The sequence below is a fragment of the Bradysia coprophila genome (genome assembly GCF_014529535.1).
Source record: "Bradysia coprophila strain Holo2 chromosome X unlocalized genomic scaffold, BU_Bcop_v1 contig_185, whole genome shotgun sequence".
NCBI lineage: Eukaryota > Metazoa > Arthropoda > Insecta > Diptera > Sciaridae > Bradysia > Bradysia coprophila.
This window is the reverse complement of record NW_023503305.1, coordinates 1342231-1366890: the sequence shown is the minus strand read 5'-3', so window position 1 is coordinate 1366890 and position 24660 is coordinate 1342231. Positions and strand designations below refer to the sequence as shown.

Genomic DNA, 24660 nt, shown 5'->3' with positions numbered 1-24660 from the left:
ATGGCTTCATACAAAAAAAAATAGTTTTAGGGTGATTAGATCACGTGAGTTGAAGGCTCCTAAATGGCGATAAAAGAGGGTTCTCAAATTTTATCTCGCCCAACTGAATCACTCCTAAATGCGCCCTCTCCGACGTTCGTAAAAATTTGTGGACAATTTTTTTGAAAATGTATTAAGCGCACGCTTTTTTATGACGTTTATTAATTTATTCTCACGCAATTAAGTGCTACACATCTTCAAATTTACTATTTTATGGGATCATCACTATTTCAATGTGAGTATACCATTTGCCGTTTTGTGAAATGGTGACTGCTTCCTGAGGTTGAAACAGCGTCTCCCTTTCTAACTGAATCACGTGATCTGACTGAACGTGTATAGGTGAATACGTGAATAGCACTTAAATTGTGGGAAAGAACTGTGGCTCTGTTTCATTTTTATCGCAACTTAAAAGAGCCAGCAGATTCTTCACAAAAAGCTAATACAGCTGAGTAAAATCCAACGTCTGAGAACAAAGGACGAAAACTAAATTTCAATAAAATTTAATTGGGTTCGTTTACAAAATAATATCGAACGCATTGATATGAGAACCGAAAACGACTGGAGGGTACAAAATGACATGTATGCAACGCAGTATCACAATGTTCGAAAAATGCGAACTTTAGATGTCTTTGTCGCATAAATCGTTGTTTGAAGCGCTTAATTTTAGTGAGAAAATTTGACGTCTTTTGTACATTTGCATTGTAAAACATTTTAATAGATTTATTCGATAAAATTGTAACTCCCACAAAGTCAAAGTTTGATGAAGGGAACTGAACCATTTTTTTTTTTTGCAATTTTAAGGCCGGAAACACACCAACGATTTTGCTTTCTTCAAAAATTATGCGCCTTTTAGTTGATGAATCATGAATAGGTATAGAGCACGTAAGTATACTATGGAAAGTGAATGTATTTTATACAATTCACACGGGTCCTTACTCAACTTTCAACGATACTAGCATAGCACAAAATTCGACTCTCAAACATGTTTTTCGTAAAAAAAATCAAATGCCATTGAAAAACATTAAATTGGACACTATAAAAAATTTGTTAAATAGTTAAACAAAAGCCCTTAGTATAGTAAATACTTCAAAAATTAAAAAAAAAAACTAGAAAATCATTTCATCAGAAAATTCTCAAAATCCAAGGAACGGAAGTATGAAAAGCATTTACCGTCGATTTTGAAAAACCGGGAAACGGTAAAAAAGGTAAATGAGAAAAAAATTGCCCGGGAAATGAATAGTACATTATGAACTCGTTTAGACATTTGTTTTTTTTAATGAGTTGCGATTTTGTAACTTGCACCAATGGCAAATGCTTTTATGCTACAAGTCGAGATATCAATGTCTAAACAACTAAGTGACTTATTGTGCTCGCGAAGCCCTGCAAAAACGAATTTACCGTTTCATTATCTGCGACTTTTCAGGATGAAAAAGAGTTCCATATCTACACAGTTCAACAGAAATATTGGAAATCGACAGCGTGAGCTAGTTTCAAAATTTCTGTTATATTGTTCTTAAATTTTTGACGGACGTCGTTTCATTTGATTTCTTAGAAGATGTAGTTACACGATCTTCCCCAATTCGAATTCTGTAAATTCTGTAAATTAACAGCGATTTCGGAGTTTCTTTTGTTTATCTTGTGGTGAAAATTCGATTACAAAAGAAATTACAGAAATGACCCATTCAAGTTACCGCGTTATGGCTGACCTTGAGTTGCTTATCATAATAATTAAAATTTACGATGAAAATGTTCACAAAGAATTCAAATCAGATGTAATGCTTTAATGCAACTAGAAGAATAATTCCATTCAAGGTATTATGCAAACGAAAAATGAAAAAATCATTCAATTTTTCACGGTCGGTTAACCGGTAAATGGCGAAAAAATTTCCCAGGTCTTTAATTTCCCGTTTACATTTCCTAAACGGAAGATGCACAAAAAGTTCTCAGAAAACTAAAGAAAATCCTTGGAAATCCAACAAAATTCTTAAAACCTAAGAGGAAAATCCTTAAAAAAAACGTTGTAAAACCTTGAAATTCCAGCAAGAAGAAGAAAATCTCCCAAAAATCATAGAAAATCCTCAGAAAATTATCAGAGGATTTTCTCCTCCAACTACGCTCCTCGCGTTTTCCAAACAATAACATTATATAAATGCAGATTCTGACGACACAATCAGCTGTACTTTTTCTGTTTTTCTACGAGTAAAAACCATTTTCCTGACAACTATTCTGGACTATGTATTTGTTACAATGGGACGTTGAACTTTTGACATTTTTTGTATTTAGATTAAGAATGTTCTTGTAAACAAAAAAAATGTTCTACACTATTGCCGAATTTTCAAGTTTTATACTTTTAATTTATACTTCAATTACGACTACGACCCAAATTCAACCCAAAAGCATACCTTTTTCGTGAGAGAATTAAGAAAAAATGACATGAGAAGAAAAGAGAGGCATATATGGACATAGTCTTTGTTATTAATTTATTAATTAAAAATATAAATGTTTATAATTTTACGATACAGTGAACGACATCTCAAATGTCTCACTGTCATTTTTTTTTCAGAGAATGTCATTGTGAATTTTTGCGATGGCACAATAAAATTCTCAGAAAAATTTGACAGTGAGACATTTGAGATGTCGTTCACTGTAGTGTAGAATAATTTTTTGCTTAGAATTATGTTGTCTATCGAAATTATTAAAACTTCCCCCATTGAGATAAACCCGAGATCACTCGATTTCGTTTTTTTTTTTTCTAAAAATTTGCGAGGTGTCAAATGATGTATGTGAATTTACGAAATTGTGTGATCTTTGAGCTTACCCCCAATATACTTTTATGGTCTCAGAACTGGACGATACGAATCTTGGGTTGAAAGTATTAATGACCCGTGCTACAATATATTCCATGTCCATATATTAACTTAGAAGCATGTTTTGTTAACGCTAAAAAAATAATATTAATGTTCAATATTTACTTTTATCCTTGTCTTTCGTCCGATATGCTGTATATAGAATGGTGAATTTCGAATTGACCGCATGTTTTTCAGCAAAAAAACGAACATGCAATTTATTCTTCTTTGATACAACTGTCTCAGCAATAACACCGCAAAAGTTTTTCAATCTGAAATTGAGTTTACTTAATTTTACATCGAAACGTTTTGGTAGGAAAGTAAATTATTTAATTGGTTAAATATTGACAGATAAATGTTCGATAATAAAACTGCATCAATTTTTGGCTATTTTTGTTTACAGAGCATTTGCCAGCTCAAATATTTTCGTCTGGAAAGTTAAACGTTTTCACTGTTCGTTTTGTAGTCGTGTTATACGCTGTGTGAAAATTGTGTACTCATTCACCCAAAATGCATTTGATGTTATTTCATTTGATGTTATGTATAGATGTTTGCTTCACGTTTCGGATTAATATTTACTTTACCGTTTCAGTGAGCCGTGAATATTATGTTCCGTTTCTTGTACAACATCTTTCGTATACAAGAAACTTTTGAATTCATATATACACGATTACATAATTAACCGCGTTCTGGCTCAGATCGATTTAATTGTCGAAACAAAACAAACAGTATTGAGTTAATTTACTGAGGAAAAGAGAGGAGATTTCCCACGACACGGCATTAAAAGAAAGTGAGACATTTTTACGCAATGCACGAACAGATGTATACTGACCTGTTTAGTATAATTAAACTAAACAAGTCAGTTACGAATCCCCTATATTTTAGTTACGAAGCCTAGTTTTATCTCTTTCAAGCTCTCGATCTGGTTCTTACTATAAAAGGATACGTTCAAATAATGGAACTTCTATTCACTGAATTTTTCAAAAATAAAATAACAATAAAATGTGCACTGTGCAGTAGTGACACTTTCGTGAAAATTCAATTTCTTCGAACGGAAATCCCGATAGAAATAATAATCGCTATTTTCACATATAATACATATTCCTTTTTATCGAGTTCTTTGAGTATTTGTAACACATTTTTATTAAATTCCGGTGTGAAAAAGTACGAAAATGTTCAACAAACACAACGGCAACGGTAAAAAGCGGCGAATAAAGTTTATTTGGCTAACATACAAAAGGAACTCGCGGTACGACTGAACCGTACAATGTTTAAAATATATATCAATATTATAATAGTAATCGTACCTATTTTGCTATTACTTCCGTTTGCTTTTGAGATATTCAGTAACACACAAACTATACTTAAAATGCCGATTTATGTTTCGTGGAAATACGACATTTTTATAAACGTTAATAACGAAGGTGCAGTACCGTCTTTAATATACAGGCGCCTGGGGTATATGGAAATTGATAGCTTTAATATATCCGGTCCAAAAAACGTGAAACTCAAAAATGTCACATTTCAGAGATATACAGCTAAATGTAATGCATAAAATGAACTGTACTAGACAGTTTTTCGGCAGAATAAGAAACTAGGCCCCACCTCTTGGGTGGGTCAGGTCCCTTAACTGACTTTTTTTTTTTCTATAATTCCAGTTTTAGTTTTCCAGCCATTTTTAAATAAGGTGGTGTTTTTGAGATAACAAAACTAAAGTCACATGAAAAGGTGATGTCTCTTTTATTTAGAAAACAGCAGATTCACATGCTTCATTTTACTTATATTTATTAAATTTCCTGAAGAAACAAAAAGAGCTATGAGTTGTAGGTCCAGCGAGCGATGTCTTACTCCTAATATGAGTCTCCTATATAGTCTACTAAAAGCGCTGAACAGGTGGCGCATTTCTTGCCTGTGAAAACGAGCCATCAGAACAGTCGGAGCGTTTGCTGCGACTGAGCCCCGTACAAACCCGTATATCTATTGCGTACGTGACCCTAGTGCGTCTGTCACCCTACTTTGACCGTAAGCCTATTGCGCCGGTTAATGTAGTTAAAGTAAAATTATTATGTAATATGTACATCTTACAAATTGCGCATAGCGCAATTACGAAGCCCCGTACGACGTTCCTTTCAAATGAAACAAAAATTTCAAATCGCCCTAAAATTTTATTTTTTTGAAGGGCCTAGTATCGGCCTCAGTCCGAGGACCCAAATTTAAAAAATTTTTCAACTACATTCTATTCGGCCTTTGATTACCTCCCAAATGAAACAAAAATTACGAAAAACGGATGAAATTTGCTCGAGCTATATGTAAAATACACATAGGGCCCTAGTAGCGGCCTTAGGCCAAGGACCCAAATTTAATTTTTTTTTCAACAACATTCTATTCGGCATTCGATTACCTTCCAAATCAAACAAAAATTACGAAAAACGAATGAAATTTACTCGAGTTCTATGTAAAATACACATAGGGCCCTAGCAGCATTTCACTTCTAAGGCCCTAACTCACGGTCCACTCACCCGATTTAAAAAAAACTTTTTTTTCCTGGATTGGTATTGACAATACCTATCATTTGCCGTGTCATTTACATTTCCATCGTTTATGTTGCCATAAATATCACCAAAAGACCTTAAATCACTTAGGTGGCCCTAACTCACGAAGGGCCGACCCGAATATGCCCATCTTCGAACTTAGCCTCACTATTTCGACTATCTTTCAGGGAAAAAATTTTTGAAATCGGATTTGATTTACTCAAGATATCGACGTGACAGACGGACAGACGGACAGACGGACAGACAAAATTTTTTATTGCAGATTCGTCATCTATGAACATGGGCAAACACTTTGCCCTTACCGTCTGCTTCGAATTCCATCAATTACACACGGCATCGTAATCCTATAAGCCCTTTTGTACTTCGTACGGGGCTAAAAACTCATGTGAATTACGGCCCTCGCTTCGCACTGGCAAAGTTCACACTCGTGCAAACACTTTAGGAACGAAAAAAAATTGTCGTATATCGCAGATTACCAGTCCAATAAAGTCCAATGTTCGAATTTAACCTCAGGAATTACGATACTGGTCGAAAACACTTCATATTTTCAAATCTACAATTTTTGAAGCCTCTGACGATTACTCGAGTTATCGTGTTATCAAGCAAGCAAGATTGTTTTAGACTTCTAGATTGTTCGACCAGAAATCCAGATTCACTTACTCGTCGAATAAGAAATTTTTCTGGAAATCCGTTGCAAAAATGTCGTAACAAGTTGTGTTTACAATTCCAATTACTCCAACCTCACTACTCCAATATTAACCATCTACAAAAATTACTTAAGTTATCATGATAACAAGGAAAAGCGTCTGAGTATAATTTCTCCCATATCTTGTAAAAACGATCACAAAATTATAGTTTTACTCTTTACTCTTTTACTCCATTACGAGTCGTTTATATTGTCTTCTAAAAAGCACTATGAATGGAAGGTCCAGCGAGGTACGTTTAACTCCTAATATGAGTCTACTAAAAGCGCTGAAAAGGCGGCGTATTTCTTGCCTACCTCTTGAAAAAATAAAACTCGTGTGAATTACGGCCCTCGCTTCGCTCTGGCCGCAAAGTTCACACTCGTTCAAACATTTTAGGAACGAAAAAAATTCTTTTAAGAATACGATTTCACCCAAAAATTGTCGTATATCCCAGATTACTAGTCCAATTAAATTGCAATGTTCGAGTTTAACCACATGAATTTCGCTACTGGTCGAAATTGATTTTTGAAGCCTCTGAGAATTACACGAGCTATCGGTTTCTCAAGCAAGCAAGCAAAAACTCTTTTGGGAAGTACTTCTAAACTGTTATACCAGAAAACCAGAATTTCACTACTCGTCAAATAAGAAATTTTTCTGGAAATCCGTTGCAAAAATGTCGTGGTATAACAAGTTATCTTTACAATTACTCCAAGCTCACTACTCCAATATGTCATTCTCTGTCAATTAAAACAAAAAATTTGAAAATCGGGTAAAAATTACTCAAGTTATCGCGCGGTAACAAGAAAAAGCGTCTGTGTAGAATATCTCCCATCTCGTTGTTCGAATATTATCCATCAGCAAACTCAGCCTCAAGAGTTTCAATCTTTGTCGATTAAGACAAAATCTTTGAAAATCGGATAAGAATTATGGAAGTTATCGCGGTAACAAGTAAAAAACTCTCTTGAGAATTACTCCCAACTCATTACTCCAATATTGCCAGTGCCGGACTGGCCCTATGGGCGTTTGGGCGATTCCCGAAGGGCCTTTTGATTTTTGTATGGATAAGGGTCAACTGATGGCCTTTTGAAAAATTTCTTCATACAACGCCCGAAGGGCTTTTTTGAACCAATCCGGTACTGAATATTGCCCATCCACGAACTTAACCTCATGATTTTCATTCTCCGTCGATTAAAACCAAAATTTTGAAAATCGGTAAAGAATTACTCGAGTTATCGAGTCCACAAGGAAAAGCGTCTGTGAAGAATTTCTCCCATCTCGTTGTTCTAACATTATCCATCTGCAAACTCAACCTCAAGAATTTCAATCTTCGTCGAATTACACAAAAAATTTGAAAATCTGATAAGAATTACGGAAGTTATCGCGGTAACAAGGAATAAAATGCTCTTGAGAATTACTCCCATCTCATTACCCCAATATTGCCCATCTACGAACTTAACCTCATGATTTTCATTCTCCATCGATTAAAACCAAAATTTTGCAAATCGGTAAAGAATTACTCGAGTTATCGAGTCCACAAGTGTACGGACGTTTTCTGTATTTAACGTTTTTTGCCTATGTAGAACATTTTCAAAATATCAAAGTGAACTTAGCGTTACGGACATTTAAGGGTATTTTCTTTCATAAGACCCTGACTTTCAGTCAAGGGAATTATTTACTTTCTCAGAAGAAGCAATTTTTGAAAGACTAAGTATTGACATCGAGAGAGTGAATGCCACTTCTCTTCTTTTGGGACTGTACATTCATGTCAATTGCATGTAAAGGGTATTTTGGTGCAAAAAATGGTTCTAATTCCTGGAAAACTTCTAATGCAGTTAAAGTCAACCAAGTTTGTGTCGAAATTTACTTCAGCTGTTTTACCAGCTGGTCCACTCATACACGGAATATCCCAATATACGTGTGAGATATATCAGAGGACATTTCCTTCCATTTTTTGGCATATAACTGTGTAATGTACATTGCGAAGACAGTAGTTAAAATATTGAACTGAAAAATCGACGACACGAGAAACGACGACTTTCTGAAAAAATTGTTAGTTCCTGAAAAAGAGGCGAGTAGCCGACGATTTTTCATGAACTCACATTTTCTTCGTGTTTGTAGTGCTGGAGTTTATTTAGACACAAAGGTTCACTTTAACAACTTAAAGCTCGAAACAGGTCAGACTAACCTGAAATCACCTGGACCGGTTTGACCTGAACCTGATGCAATAACTTTTGACCTGACCTGTAGGTAGGGTCAACCAAGTCAAAATGACAATACCGGAAAAAAATCTGTAAAATAAATGTGGACATCCACTTTTCAGCACAACGCAACACGGCGCAAAAAAAAGGTTCTTCCTGCCGAACAAATCAAATTGTATAACGTTTAGTTATTAGCCACAATGCGGTCAGTGGTTATTAGTAGATTATGATACCGGAGAATATTTTCAGCGTTATACACTCGTGTATATTACACAAAATACGAGTGCAACGAGGTATCTGTGGTATCATATTTTCTTTTATTGTATTGCGGAAACGACCAACTTATCGACATAGTAATGTAGGATTATGAACTCTAGGTAATTAATAATGACGTCATATCAATAATAATATGAAATAATAATAAATAATATAATATAATATAATAATAATAATAATAATAAATAATAAGAAATAATGTTCCGTAATAATGTCTTCGAAAAACAGTGTTTAATGTCGATATATACACCGCAATGCAATAAAATACTTTGAACGAAAATATTTTGGCATGGCAATTTTCAATTTAAATTTTGTTTATTTTTCTATTTTCGTGTGATGCGGTATCGATTCAACGTTTCGCCGGTTTTATATGTCAATTAATATTCTGCAATCTACCAAACGTATCTATAATATAAAATACAATGTCAATCTTACCTCGATGGTATATCTGTGATTTCACCAAAGACATCAATGAAATTGCTCTCGCAATCGTTCTTTCTATCCAATTCGAACGTGAGAAATGACAGAAGAATCTGCAACGAAATATTTTGAATTAAACATGTGAAATTGTAACAAATATCGAACTTGTTGCGAGCGCAGACAGATTAGACATGATGCGCGCATTAGATTGGCGGATTGGCAGAAAATCACTCATTAAACTAAATAGAATAATCAGGGATAAATAATAATTTTGGTAGACTAGACTTAATGCTGTTATCATCATCATCATCATCATCATTTCGCATCGCAGAAGTTGATTGAAATTATTAGTTTTCAAACTTTTAAAATGATAATTAACTTTTGCCCATTATTCAAATACCAGACTTGTTTCACAATTGTTAAACTTTTGGATTATTGTAAACTAATTTCGATGAACTTTTCCTTTTGCTACTAGCATTAAGAAAAGTTTGAAGACGATACAATAAAAAAAGAAGATTGAACATTATCGTGTGTTTCATCCGATTGAAATTTCTTTCGATTTTTTTTACATTTATAATAAAAACTGAATTATAGTTATCAATTCGAAAATTATCTGGCATAGTGTCTATCCTTTCCTTTCATTCGGAGTCCATGTTTTGTTTACAAACTTTTCATTATTAATAGATTGCTATTTGGCATATTCAAAAATATTGAACAATTTCTTAGCTTATTTTTAAAAATTGAATAGCAAGCACAATATCATCTGGCTTGCAAGCGACAACAAACGACCCGCACGTTACTCAATTCTCAACAGAATTTGTATAGACACTGATTAGACTTTTCGATAGATTTCAAAAATCAGTCAACAGAGTAAGGAATTTTACTAAACTCTTTCAATATAAGCGATAAGCTACCAGTCGGCAGAGTGAGTTTTTTTTTCTAAGTCGATGGAGGAGCCATTAGTTTTGCAATCATTGCCTTTGTGATCAACTCAGAGGTGTCACAATTTTATATTTACTTTTTTGCACACGCAAAAGGGACGAATTTCATACTATCATACGAAATGACAGAAATTTAAGAGACGAGCGAAGGGTAGATTGACAAAACTCTCATACGTCTTCTGTCATTCCTTTTCAGAGAAATATACGTAAATTTTAGCACCGAACCAAGGACTGTTCTTTTTGGTTTCTATCATTTGCCATTTGAAATACTATACGAAATACACAACTGCAAAGAAGTAGATGTTACAAAATGAAAAATAAAAACTTGAATTTACCTGACCACCTTCAAATCGAACCGGCAATGACCTGAATGACGTTATTTTAGTTACAGTAAATCTAAGGGCTATTCTTGTAAAAAAACCTTAGCCAACAGCCTCACCAATTGGTCCAAAATCCTACATGATAGACTTGGATGCGTAACGAATATACTTTATATGGGACTAATAAATGATTGAAAAGCGGCATTATTCCGTAAAATTCACGTTCATTTGGAAATTTTGAACTCATCTAGTTCGAACTTTGTTTGAAAACATGGTTTTTTCGTGGTGCAACTTAAAACCGACTATTATGGATGCTCTATTGCACATTTACTTTACGTATTATGGAGTGGATTTTCTACCGCAAAATTGCATTATAAAATCAGGTCCGTAGGCAATATACTCTGATGTAGCTCAATATCAAAATTCGAATTTTATGATATTTCCTCTTTAGAGTCGATTTTAAAAGTGCAGAGTATGCCAATAAATCAATGGTTTGGATATGCAAATAGAATTTAAAACACAAAAGCAATTGGATTTCCTCATATACAATGAAAGCAAAGAATAAATTATGCTACGGCAAATTGTAACATTTTACCAATCAAAATAATTAACAAGTAGGAAATTAGAGTACAGTTCGTCAGCGCGGTTTTCTGGGTATTTGTAGCAATAAAAATAATGAATTGAAAACCCGATTTTAATGAGACTATCGTGATATTCACTTACTGTTAGTGCGAGGGTTAACTTTAAAATCCACAGCATTTTGCAATAACCATGTTTAAAAGACACTGAAAAATGTGGATGTCATTATTGCACGACCGCTACAATACACACAAAAAAAGTGTAATTTACGAACTACACTTTTCCAGTAGCACTAACCCACTTTCGATGCATATTTACTATGCAGCACAGACTACGATATTAATCCCCATGATAAAACGAAAAATGGGAAAAGAATTCCCTTGAGTATTTACAATTTTAAACATTTTTATCTGCTGAGACCATTACTGACATCAGAATTTATAATAGGTGAATGAATTGCCATTTGGGGTACTGCATATCAAATTGACTGAAATGCAGTTCGTTTTCTAAACTTTCTATCCATAAATCTGACGACGTTCTAAAAGGGAAAAAAAAACTTATCGATGATGGTAGATGGTTCAATTGTCTTTAAAAGGTATCACTTTATTGACGATTTCTCTTCTCTGTGCAACATTAAATATTTCAAAAACAATAAATTTACACCAAGATGTGGTATTTTGTTTAATGAACCGCTGAAAGAAATGAAGTAAAAGATTTAAAATCAATTTCTTGAAAGTATTTAGAAAAAGTGAAGTAGTAGATTCGATAGTGAAACTGCTGATGTGCTTAATGTCAGTGCAAGGCTAAATGTATGAAAATGTCTGTCACTGTGACAGTGTCACATTTTCAATTCCTTGATAAATTGGGTAATTCTCAACGGATTCAAAAACATTCTTAGATGATGACTTAAATTCCTGAGTTTTAGTTTGAAGATAAAGAACTGGTGATGTATAAGTAATTTCCGAAATAAGTTTTGTCTTATCGCTTGATAACACAACAACTTGAGCGATTCTCAACGGACTTTCAAAATCTTTTTTATTATTCAACGGGGAATGAATGAGTATAAGTTCTACAAAGGAAAATATCGGAGTAATCTTATCAGCTATTACGAAAAGAATTTTTGTCAATTTCTTGGTAGTCATTATTTGTAGGAAAGTCGGATAGGTGAATGTACACAACAACTGTGAATGTACACGATTTATACGCCATAAAACTGAGATTTGAATGTAAATTCAACTATGAATTTACCTTAGGTATTCACTGTCTTTCTGGATGCTGTCGGAATTCAAATAGTCACAATAAAAGGCTATTTTTGTAAAAATTTCTTTACGTTTTGTGACAGAAAAGTCATTCAAAACTTTTAGAATATATAACCCATCCAAAAGGTGGGGTCCGTCTAAATAAGACACGATAAGTCGTAAAGAGGGATGGTTTCGATGTCAAAAGGAAAATCACCAATATCATGGAACGAATAGTACTGCTACAATGGAATTTGGCAAGTTATATAAACGCCCACGATAGATCAAAGCCAATATGCAACGTCCACCACATGGCAACAAGTAGCAATGGAGAAGATTGAATCCATTGATGAGGGCCACATCCAGCAAGATAAATAAATGAATGAATAAACATAGAAAATGATGCGAAAGTACGAAATAAGTTTTCAGTTCTCAGAAGGTTTTAACCATTTTCTTTTAAATCCGTTTGATGAAAGTTAAGATGAAAGTTTCGAGTTTGGAGAAAGGTAAATCTATTTAAATAAAATTTAAGTAATTACTTAATATTCAGTTACATTCCTTTTATAATTGTAAATGAATGGCCACCTCGAAACTATTACTGTGGCTTTTTAACGTAATACCATTTGAAAATGGACTAAAGAATCATAAAAGTGTAACCAGAAGATGATTTAAGCATAATGACTTATTTTAATAAGATACGGATCGGCAACGGGATATCGGTACATACTGAAGACCTGAGCCAGGATAAGGAAGAATAAGATTGAAACTGAAATCAGACGCCTGAGATGTCTACAAAGAAAACGAGAGCCATAAAGAGGAAGAATATAGAAGATAAGACAATAACCGAATATTGCCTTGCTTTTTGTTGTGATATTTGTCGATTAGTTTCATTGCCAATGCCGATATGATTTTACTCGGTGATTTCCAATGGGCAAACCACTCACAAGAGGACCAAAGAGTTGCATGAGCGAAACAAAAGTTGCATCGGAGTTGCACGCTCAAAATACATGCATTCGAGTTGCATTCGAGAATAAAAAAGAGAGTTGCACAAGAAAGAAATAAATTCTTTTTTTTTTCACCACGTCAAAACGGCAGGTGTTTTCTTGGAAAACATTTCCCAATGTTTCCCTTTTTTTGGTGTATTAAGGAAAATGAAATTCAAGAAAAATGAGAAATGGTTTTTCCAAAAATAGTCCCTGTAAAACAGGGAACATAAGATACACTCAAACATACACACATCAAACTCTTTCTACCAGACATCCAATGCAGTTGCAAGAAAAAAAAATCTAAAATGCGCAACTAAACCAAATTCCTACACACTCGAGCATTTATTTGATCGTCTCAGAAGTCCGATATTCATTGAAAACGTATCGTATTTAGATTGTTCAGCAACATGCTTAGGGTGTCGAAAGTAGTGCCTGAAACATGAAAAGTACGGTTTTCGACGCATGTAGCATGTAAAACTTCTTTCCTCATGAAATAACGCGTAAAAGTCAAAATGTATCCACAACTGTCCAAAAAATCATGACCCTCGTTCCCGCAACTCCTTTGATAAAGATATATAACTAAGTCGAAAATTTGAAGTTTGTGCAATGCATTTGATCATTACAGTGTGACTTATAACGGTAAAACTTTTTCTATCCTACTTGTAACATGTAAATTCCAGTTTGAGTCGACTTATAAGTTATAAGCTTTTACGCAACATACCCAATATTCGGATAATATAATACGGTTGGAACTTTATGGCAAGTTAGTGTTATGTTGACAGTATATATCACATATGAATGGAGGCAGACAAATGGCATTTCTTGTAATACATGAACGCTGTGACGAGACAGTCGTTTGTGTTGATGGAATTTATTTTTTCTTACTCGTATCGATTTCTGAACCTTTAGAACAATAAAAATAATTCTCTCTTTGCGAGAAATAGAATTTATTCAGTGCCAGTTTGGTAAAAGTGTGAAACACTTATTTAGGCACGTGTACTCCTTTTTGTGTGTATTGTCTTAATTGGAAAATATGCTCGCCTATCTTCATCTTCACTTTGCCCAAAAATAGAAACGGACACTTATAAATTTCTGGTGAAAGCTGGATTATTTGAATAACGCAAGAAATTCAAACAACTCAAAAGACTCGCTCAAAAGGTTATAATTCTTGTCTCATTGAACAAAATTGTGGTGCCGTTTCAATTTCGATAGAAATATGAATTGAGAAAAGTTACTTGGTGAAAATAATGTGAAAATTATTCATATTTTCTGGATCATATGAAGGCGACACGAGCGTGACTGAGAATCAACTTTTGTTATAATCTTTTTAAGTCTGGTGCTCGTTCCTTTACCCAAGTTACAACTTTATACTCCCTCGACTATAATTTTCGCATGTCTCGGATATCGCATAGAATTGACAGATCTGTCAAATCTTAAATTCTTTATGCATTTTAATGACGAAGAACCCCACAGTGGATTCATTGGAATCGGTAGATCTGATGTTTGGAAAACGACATTCACCTGTAAAATGTAAAGCGTTATTTACCCACTTGAATGAACCCTCGTGAAGTTAACTCATATAAAAAGCAACTTGTTACACCAAATATATTTTAGACAATCAATAATCGCGCTTTAAAAACATGATTTTTCCAGTTGACTGTCTCTGGTTAGATACATTAATGATGGTACACCATCACTCCGAAGTTTATAGTCTTCATTATGTTCTGTCTATTTAAAGTCTCGTCTCACGTCTTACGAAATGTACACTGGATTTATCAGCACTTTAGCGTGCAAGCATAGAAACATAGAAAAGTTTGTTGTCTAATCATGGTATAGACGCTGCGTTTCTTTCGTACAGACAGAGGGCTGAATTAAGTTAAGGTACACAACACAATCAATTTAGTGTGCGTTTGTCTTCTCATATTTGAGTGTTAAATGAACACTGTTCATCCTTGGCAGTGGAGAACTATGGATTTATACATAAACCTCTAACGGGTGATTATGACATCTGTTTTCGACAGAGTCGTCCAAAATGAACAATGTGCTCTGGTGTGCTTATCTATCAAGAGACAAAAGCTATGTTAAAATAACTGAAGTAGACGATGAGTAAAAGAAAACTGACCTAAGTACAGTTCAGATTTCAGATAAATTCGGGTCATTTCAGTTCAGTTTCAGATATTTTCGACTGGAATTTCAGTTTGAAAACCTGACCTGATCTGTTTTGAGTCTTAGAAAATATTTAGATCAAAAGAAGTAACAGACCCGATAAATTGTAATTTACTGTCTGTTAAAGCCTACGTTCCGTTTAAAATTAATTTCACTATATTTGCAATATACCGAAACCGAGGGTTTAACCACTCTCCAGAATTTAAACCAATAATTACAAAAATTCCATTGAATTCCAATTTTCGAAAATTAATTTGTTTCAAATTGTGATTCAACCAATTTTGGTCGACGCCTCGGCAGAAACAGATAAAATTCATTCAAAACCCTTAGGTGTATTTCGTAATCCCCATCATTGTCGAGTACTTCATCACATATTAATCGGTTTAAAGGATATAAAAGATATTTTATATCGCTGCTAGGCGTTGGCTTTGGTCCGTCATATGAAGCTTTTTTTATTTATTGAATAAAATAAAATGGTAGCGAATGATTAAGTGATTATAGCTTGAAATGCAAACAAATAAAAATTAATTTCAATAGCCGAAAAAAAAACTTTGTAGAATTTCATTATGTCAGCCTTTTTCATTCGATTGGATAAACATTTATTATTTATGCACTGTATAATTGACTAAAAAAAAATTATTTTATTCTGCATGTGTCGTATAACAGTAATTCAATTTGCCATATTTTGTGTGCAATATAATTCAACAAACAGAAAAATAGTCATCAAACACATTTTTTTTATTTCATTTTAATTATGGATAAATTTTATAATGACAAAAACTATTAAATGATATTGTTGGCGTTCGTTCATTCAGATGTGTTGATAATTTTGTTAAATTTAAATTTGTTTATGGAGAATAAATTCAATAAAAAAAACTAACAACCAGACAAAAAAACTTCAACTGCATTGTGCAGCGCAAATTTAGTAAATGGATGGAAACCGTAATATAATTGTTAGTTCCAATTCATAAAACAGACCGATTGCATTGCCCAACAGACACACTAAAATTAATTAGTTAATTGTCGGTGTCATAACAATTTTCGCATTTTATGCTATGTTGCACAAGGAAAATACCCTCTCTAAACAATCACTTTTGCTAAGTGCTACAAACAAGTTCAGTCCGTTATTGTTTCACTCACTTCATTTTATACGATTTGTTTACAAAGGACCAACATTTCCAGATGAAAATTCTTAACTTGGTTTTAGGTCTCTACATGCCATTGAGCCTTTATCATTGAGGGGCAAACAGTGACTAATATATTCGTGAAAAAAATTTCCGCGAAATTTCTTGGTTTTCTCAAATTTTCGTGAAAATTTTTACAAGAAAATTCGGAAAAATTTGAGAAAACATAGAAAATTTCGGGAAAAATTATTGTCGCGAATATAGGCACTGGGGTCAAAAGATGGAGCTTCTCCACTTAAAGCGTGAAAAAAGTTTAAAATATACTGAAAAACTAACTGTAGATGTAAATATCAACGCGAGTATGACATAAAATTATTTTACATGCTAGCGCCGAAAACCGAACTTTTCAAGTTTTGAAGCACGTCTATCGACGCACTCAGCATGTAAAAACCATTACATAACTCGGGATAAAAATGAAAAGTCTCGTTTCCGTGTGTTTATTGACCTCGGCTTCGCCTCGGATCAACAAAATTCACACGAAAACTCTACATCTTCATCTTTTTATCCCTAGTAATGTAAAACACTATTGTTTTCTGGCGGTTTCCAATTATTTTGAAATGTAAAACTTGCGAAAGCTACGCCACTTGTTCGATTTTTCAATGATCAAAATTGCGATGCTTTCGCAAATTTAAAATTTCAAAACAATTGGAAAAGGCCCGAAAACAAAATAATTGTATGTCAAACTCGCATTGCTATGTGTATCTACAGTAAGTTGTAAACGGTTGGTCCTTATTTACCAGATTGAAAAGCTTTGGCATGCATTTAAACTGATCACAGAATTGATCGTAGAGAAGAAGGGGAAAAACAGGAATTGATCGGAGTTAAAGAAGAAAAATCTTTCTTAATTATTTTGTAAAAGGAAAATACTTCTCTGTTCTCAGGATAGCATGAATTGATGGTCAAGTTTTCAATCTTAATCATTTTGTACATGGAAAATGTATTCTGCGATCGATTTTTTTATCGCATTCAATCGATCAATTCATTCAATGTGAACTCTTTCTTAACCCGCAATCACCCGCAATTAACTTATCAAGTTAATGAGTTTCTGTTGATCTAAATATTTTCAATGGTTTCATACTAAATGTTTACTCGGTATTGGAAGGCTGTGATGCAATCTATATATTTGAGAAAATATTTTCCCACATTTTTCGAAAAATAAAAATTCTCCGAAATAGTCCATGCTTATGATGTTTGAATGTGGTTAAACATTGATTTTTTCAAAGCCAGAGTCGCCACAAAATACAATCATTCCTGCTAATCGCTCATTATAAAGTCCGTGTTTAAACAATGACAATTGTAATTCGAGCATTATTTTATTAAATTAAACAGAGTATTTAACAGAAACTACTATGTAAATTTGCTTTGCTTATTTGTTATAAAATATTTTCCATTAAATATAGGACCCAAATGATTGCTCATATGAAGGGAGCATCAGTGTAGATCTATTTTTTTTTGCCTTAATTCGTTAAGTATGGCAACGTAAAGTACAGTGAACGACATCTCAAATGTCTCACTGTCATTTTTTTCAGAGAATGTCATTGTGAATTTGCAATGACACAATAAAATTCTCAGAAAAATTTGACAGTGAGACATTTGAGATGTCGTTCACTGTAGAAACGGTTCAAAAAGAAAAGACTTACGGTAAAAAACAGTTCCGTGGAAGGGTATAAAATACTTCCAACGGGCTTTCGCGATTGCGTCAGCAGTAGGTGTATACAATTATATCCTCTACCCTATAGCTTCAGTGCAGAATGAAAACTTTGAGAATAAAAAGAAGACAAAAACGACCTCCTCTAGATACAGTCAAAGCACCTTAGCATTGCAGTAGAATTTGCTTTCAAACGGAGTAATAATTAACGACAGTGTACCATGTAATTTTTCATTGTTACACTGTTTGATTTGATGTATGCCACTAACGGAAGCAAAGTCCACTTTCGATTTTCTTGTATGGTTTTGTTGATTGAAAGATGAGTATACATAAGAACAAGTGAAACCCTTTAACGTAAACTTATTTTATGACGCTAATTTTTCAGAAGTGACGATCGAATTAAAATCTGTTACTTCTAGTCGACTAAGGCTCGGAACTTGAAGTCAGTCAAACTGAAGATCGCGTGTGCAAATTATGTCTTCCCGGTATCCGAGTCAAGATTTCCCGGATTTCCCGGTACCCAAAAATGTAAAAGTGACTTCCCGCTACATACATTTCCCGCTGGTTTGTGCAGCTATAATTCGATTTCCCGGTATCCTAAAAAAAATTCAGAAATTTCCCGGTATCCTGGATACCACGGATACACATAATTTGCACACGCGTGAAGAATTTAGGTCAACCAGATTGATCGTTGACCTGACCTGAATTAATTTTAAATTTTTTACAATGTTCTTTAAAAATCAGGTAACCTGACAACCTGTCAGGTTAGGTCAGGTCGAATAAGGTTTCCCGTCAATTGACGTCACGCCATAAACAAAAAATCTGGCTCACATCAACTAAGGTTTCACATTGACATGACCTGTTCCTAGCCTTAAATCGCCACAAAATTATTCTTACAAGTAATAAATCTTATCAATTGACAAACAAAAAAATTACCCTCCATTCAGGTTGGACTTCAATCACCCATAAGCAATCCAAATTCAATGAATGTTGAACAACCATATCGACGATTTCGTCGCTAATTTCGGTTCGGTTCACATATCCTTCATTGCCAGCTTTCTTGAATTGACACTCAATTTCCTGTGAATAAGCTGCGAATTAAAGAAACAAAAAAATTAATTGAAAATTTTCTGTTCAACATAATGTTCATGCTCAATCATTTAATGAATATACGTACAGGCGGTTGACTGTTCCATATACTCGTAAACCGCTTGGAAACCATCATACTCAATATTTTCATCGGAATGAAAACTCAACCACAAATATCTCTGGCTGGAAAATATAATAGGCGGAAAGTCTGTACCACAAAATTTTCCTAATTCTTTCGAGTAACCATGTTTTCCGTCTCTTATCTGAAAAATAATAGTAATAAATAAGCTCGTTGTAAATTGAGTTATTCAGGATAAGCACTTTGGTAGGCTCGCATGTAGCAAAGCCACAGAAAAGGGAATGCAATACAAATAAAATGGGAACCAAAATAAAAATTCGTTATCAGGCGCTGCGAATATTTAGCGAATTCATTCTCAACTAATAAGATATGTTTACAGGTGGTTACGTGCTTTAAATTGTTATATGAGGTGTTCAGATGTGCAAGCGACCTTATGGCTCTCCGGTATTTACAATGAAAGTTGTATTGACTCTTAAGCTTCCAAGTTTTGTGCCTTATTCTTAGCTCGTGAATAGATTGTGGATTTAAACACTATTTCACAGGACTCTCAATGATTGTCGCTGTCGGCAAGTCGTTCACTTCATCGAACTATATTTTCATGGACAATGTTATCGAAAATTTAATTTAACAAATGAATTTGATTTTTAAATTTCGTATCACGAAAGACCGACTCGAAGGCATTGCGGTAGAGCTCATGAAACATAACCCGAGGGGTTGCTCACTAAGCTGATTAACATGAATAACCACTTGTTAATCAAGTGATTAACCACTCAAAAGTCAAGTTCAACGTCTTCAATCAGTTTCTAATCATAATAAATAATCGAGGAATATCGATTTTTCAAGTGTAATCAACGAAATTTCACTGATTAGACGAAATCCAAATTTTGTGTAATCAAAGTGAGCAACCTCTCGACATAACCTATCTTTCAGAACCTTGGTTCAGACACCCATAAATTAGATTTTTGTAGTCAACAGCGCTACCTTTCCGTTACAAATATCGGTGCTGCAGAAGTGAACGTATTCAAGCTCAAATCTCTTGACAAGAGTCAACTAATTCAGCGTTGAAGCGTCACGATATCACGATATTTCTTATAAGGAAACGTTGACATTTATTCTTGCGTCATTACTTCTTCCACTGGTCAATTTTTTGCATGTCCAAGCAGTTTAACCTGAAGGTGACCTGATTGGAGACTAAAACTTGCACGGGGTAGGGTAATCTCGCACACCACACAAATTCATGGTGTGCGAGATTCACATCTAAGTGGTGAATCTCGCACAGTCATGACTTTTCGTTACATGTCGTAAAAGGACGCATACTATGATCGCGTGTGCGAGATTCCCCGACACCACAATTGTCGCACACGCGATCATAGTATGCGTCCTTTTACGACATGTAACGAAAAGTCACGACTGTGCGAGATTCACCACTTAGAGGTGAATCTCGCACACCATGAATTTGTGTGGTGTGCGAGATTACCCTATCCCATTACAAATCATACTTAATATGCCATTTGGCTTACTAGGCCTACGAATAGGCGAATTGCCATTGTTCTAGTTTCTGAACGCATCGAAAAACGATTTGGAATATAGGAGAAAGGAAGGTTCTTCAACACGAAAAGTGTTTCGGTTTTGTGGTTTTGTTATTCGTATTATAATCGCAGTTAGAAGACTCGGCTCGTACAATATCTAACGTATATCCATTTCCTAATATTGATTTTCTTACGAGGATTATTTTTAAGATTTTCCCAGTTTTCTCAATAATATATTTTCCATATAGTCAAATGAAATGAAATTTCAGCAAGAATTGTCATCAGCTATTTTTCAGCTGATCAACACATCCTATCAAAATTGTTTTTACTTGTTTATACGGTTGAAGCTGCTGCACGCACGTGCTGCAATGGTAAAACCGTATAACCGTGTTTGTTTATGTGGATCAGCTGAAAAACAGCTGAAGCAAATTCATGCTGCAATTTCACTGCCAATAACTGTAATCTTCACATTTTTTTAAAAATAATTTGGGGAAATGTGCAAAAATGCAGGAAAACTTAGGAAAAACTATCTTCCCATAAAAAGTTCCTGAATTTTTGGCATTTCTTTTGCCTGGAATCTAGACAGAATCCGAAAGAGAAGTATAAGGCCGTGCGAGTATTACGCTTGATGATACTAACTATTGCACACTCAACAATTGTAATAGAAAAACGGATTTTGTAATGGTTGTGAAATAGAAAATATTTCATTCGTTATCAAAAGCGTTCTGCATTCACTGAAATGGTATAATATGTTATGTATGTGTATCGTATCATCATCGTTTTTTTTCGCACAAAAAAATGTGGGATTTTATTTTCTTAAAAAAAAAGAAGAGACGGAGCAAAACGAAACCATATGAAAAAATATATTGTGGTTTGTATGTGGAAACCACTCTTTCACTCACCTCTAAATAATCGTATTCACAACCGTTTGATGGTTCTATGTTGAATTTATTACGGAAATCTAATTTGATAATGTAACCAGGTGGTGCTGAAAATAGAAAATATGTTTAAATTGAAATGTTAAGCCATTTTTGATGAAATTTTTGTCAATTTAATCAGCATATTTATGAATTATTGCATAATTTTGATATAGAAAAGTATGCGGCACATAGAAAATATTCGATATTGATTACGCATTATAATACTTTGTTCGCTGTCCCATCCGGAAAGTTGTCATTACACGTGTCTGTTGCCATCCACTGAAAGTTTTCATTATGAAGTATATTCACGTTCACTGAATGCATTCGTCATACGATTGTATTTATTTATTGCCTGCCCCATGCGAAAATTGAAATTACATAGCAACATGCCCCTTGCGAAAATGATCCATTACATGGTGGAATGTTTGCGGTTCATTTTTCAAGAATTTTCATGTGAATTTCAACTTTCGCATGGAGCAGGCAGTAATCCAGACGACATAATTCATTAATTCGGAAGCAATTTTATGACAAACCGAAACCGTCATACATACCGAGACTTGTTGCTCTAAAACACACTTGTGACATTGCTTTTATCACAAAATTGTTGCCTCAAGTAATGAATAATTATTGCAGCAATGCAGCACCCAATGTAAACTACTATTACATGTGAGGAGTTGTTCTAATTTATTTGATTTCATTTGGTTTCACTTAATGGGACAGCGAAGTATTAAATTGATTCGGAAACATTTAGTGATATTCGCGAACTTCAATATTTTGAGCAATAAGCTTTTGAAACTGATTTGTGTATTTGCATTCCTCGGCCTCGGTCCGGATATACCTAGTTCACACTTGTCAAATTAACAGTCGCTAAGGCATGTTGCTTACAATCACACTTCAGATAATTGATTCATCATATAATGAACTACTTCCGCTGCATCCAATATAATCAACTATTTTTTGTTATTGATGTTTCAGTAAGAAATTGATGAGTACAAAATGTGAATATACAACAATTTTACGCCCTCCCATTGAAAATAAATTTTGCAGTGGAAAATTTACGCCATATTACAATGCGCCTACAATTACAGCGGAACGGATAGTGTTTCAATGCGTGTATACAACATATATCTGTGGGATATAAATTATGGAAATTGTGCCTCTTGTGTGAAATGTACGGTATATTCACAACATGAGGTTTAACGCCTCCGACTCGGATCAACACAAGAAGGTATTTCGATAATTTATCCCATAGAAGTGTAGATAGAAGAGAAATGGAGCGATAAAGTGGAAAAAAATACAATTAAACCCAACCAATTTTTTGACGTATTTTTCTTCAACTGTTTTAAGCCTAAAAAAATGGATAATATATTATTCATTGACAATGACAACGTCACGGAATAATGACAACTTGACCCAAAACCGGTTATTAGCGAATTATTTTTTGACTCTTTTACACCCCATTTATCATTGTCGCAGGGCTTCACGAAATAAACTCAAGTAATTGATTCTAACATAATTTTTTCTCAGGACTTCAACTACAACTTTCCACTTGTCAAAGTAGATTTCGGTACAACTAGTGGATTGGATATCGAATCTTTCGTGATAGCAAGTTACTGTGAGATATCGCCTAAATTTGTATATGAATATGTGCAGGAACAGGACATGTCACATTAGTGAATTATAAGAAAAATGAAATTTTAATTTCCTTTAATTGGATTTTCCGTCCCAAGGGAAACGTCTATCCCTCCTTCGTAAAGGAAAACGTCATACTACACTCGGGAAATAATTTGATATTTCTTATCACGATGAGTAAAAGTACCTCGGGCTAAAGCCCTCTGACACTTTTACTCATCTGGATACGAAATATCAAATTCCTTCCCTTGTATAGTAATATACAAAATTAACCCGCACGGAATTTTGAAAACCGACACATTTTCTGTTTTGTGGTTTCACTGATTTTTTGTGAATTTTACATGTAATTTATATGTGAAGAAATCAACAAAAACTCACGTAAAACACAGAAACAGAAAATGTGTCGGTTTTCAAAATTCCGTACGTGTAGTTCCGCTTTAATTAGGCTGACTATGTCAGTAGAAGTTTTCTTTAAATAGTTTAAAGCAAAGAAATTCATATCGAAAAGGGAGCTAAATTAATGCATCTTTATTATAATTTGCTACTGCGACATGGCCCGTTTACATTTCAAATCAACATTTCAATACTTTGTGCTCAAGAAACTAAATTACGAAATTATCAAAAACTTTTCCACGTTAATGCTTTTGCAGCACGAAGAGTTACATGCGTTAATCGAAAAAGTTCCACACGTAATTTACAGTTGACGGCTGTAAATGATGTGTTTTTGAATGTGTGAACATTTCACTTCAAAATTTTTAAGCACAAAATTTCCGATGTTGAAAAATTTAATTGAACGAAAATCACAGCAACTAGGTACCTCTCGACAAAAAGCTCATTTTATTTTGTAAATTTGTATTAAAATATAACAACTTTGTATTTTCGCATCCACCTCCCCCATATATGTTCATAGATTTCCATAAATTTATGATACCGTTCACCATCAATCATACAAATTGTCACGGGGACCATTACCCGGTCACCTATTTGAATATATACACCTCATACATACCTGGATAATGTCTATATAGATATATGTGTGTGTACAGCATAAACGTATGGAAATATAATTTCCAAATGTGCGAAAATAATTTGATTAAAACCTCATCATTATTTAGTGTGGTTGTCCCGTAATTCTAATTGTCAGTCTCTATGGTATTTTATTCAATTTTAGATTTTCCGCATATTTATATAGTGCCTACCCAATTCATTTTAGTAAAACACATTGCAAATAGCTGCTTTGTTATTTTGTGCCTGAATAAACATTCCGAAACAATGCAACATTGGAGGGAAAAAATTGTGTATTTCGCCTCAGCGTACAACGGTAATAATATT

The 24660-nt window shown here is 34.0% G+C and overlaps 1 protein-coding gene across 2 annotated transcripts in view; it reads right to left on the bottom strand.

Annotated features, from left to right (window-relative positions):
- LOC119068503 overlaps positions 1–24660 on the bottom strand; it is a 138083-nt gene that overhangs the window by 23706 nt on the left and 89717 nt on the right. For both annotated transcript variants that reach the window (XM_037172113.1, XM_037172114.1), the window contains exons 4-8: positions 21679–21764; positions 19257–19431; positions 19016–19170; positions 9033–9130; positions 3012–3157 (exon numbers count right to left, since the gene is read on the bottom strand). In XM_037172113.1, coding sequence (XP_037028008.1) covers positions 3012–3157; positions 9033–9130; positions 19016–19170; positions 19257–19431; positions 21679–21764 — 660 coding nt within the window. The remainder of the gene's footprint in view (positions 1–3011; positions 3158–9032; positions 9131–19015; positions 19171–19256; positions 19432–21678; positions 21765–24660) is intronic.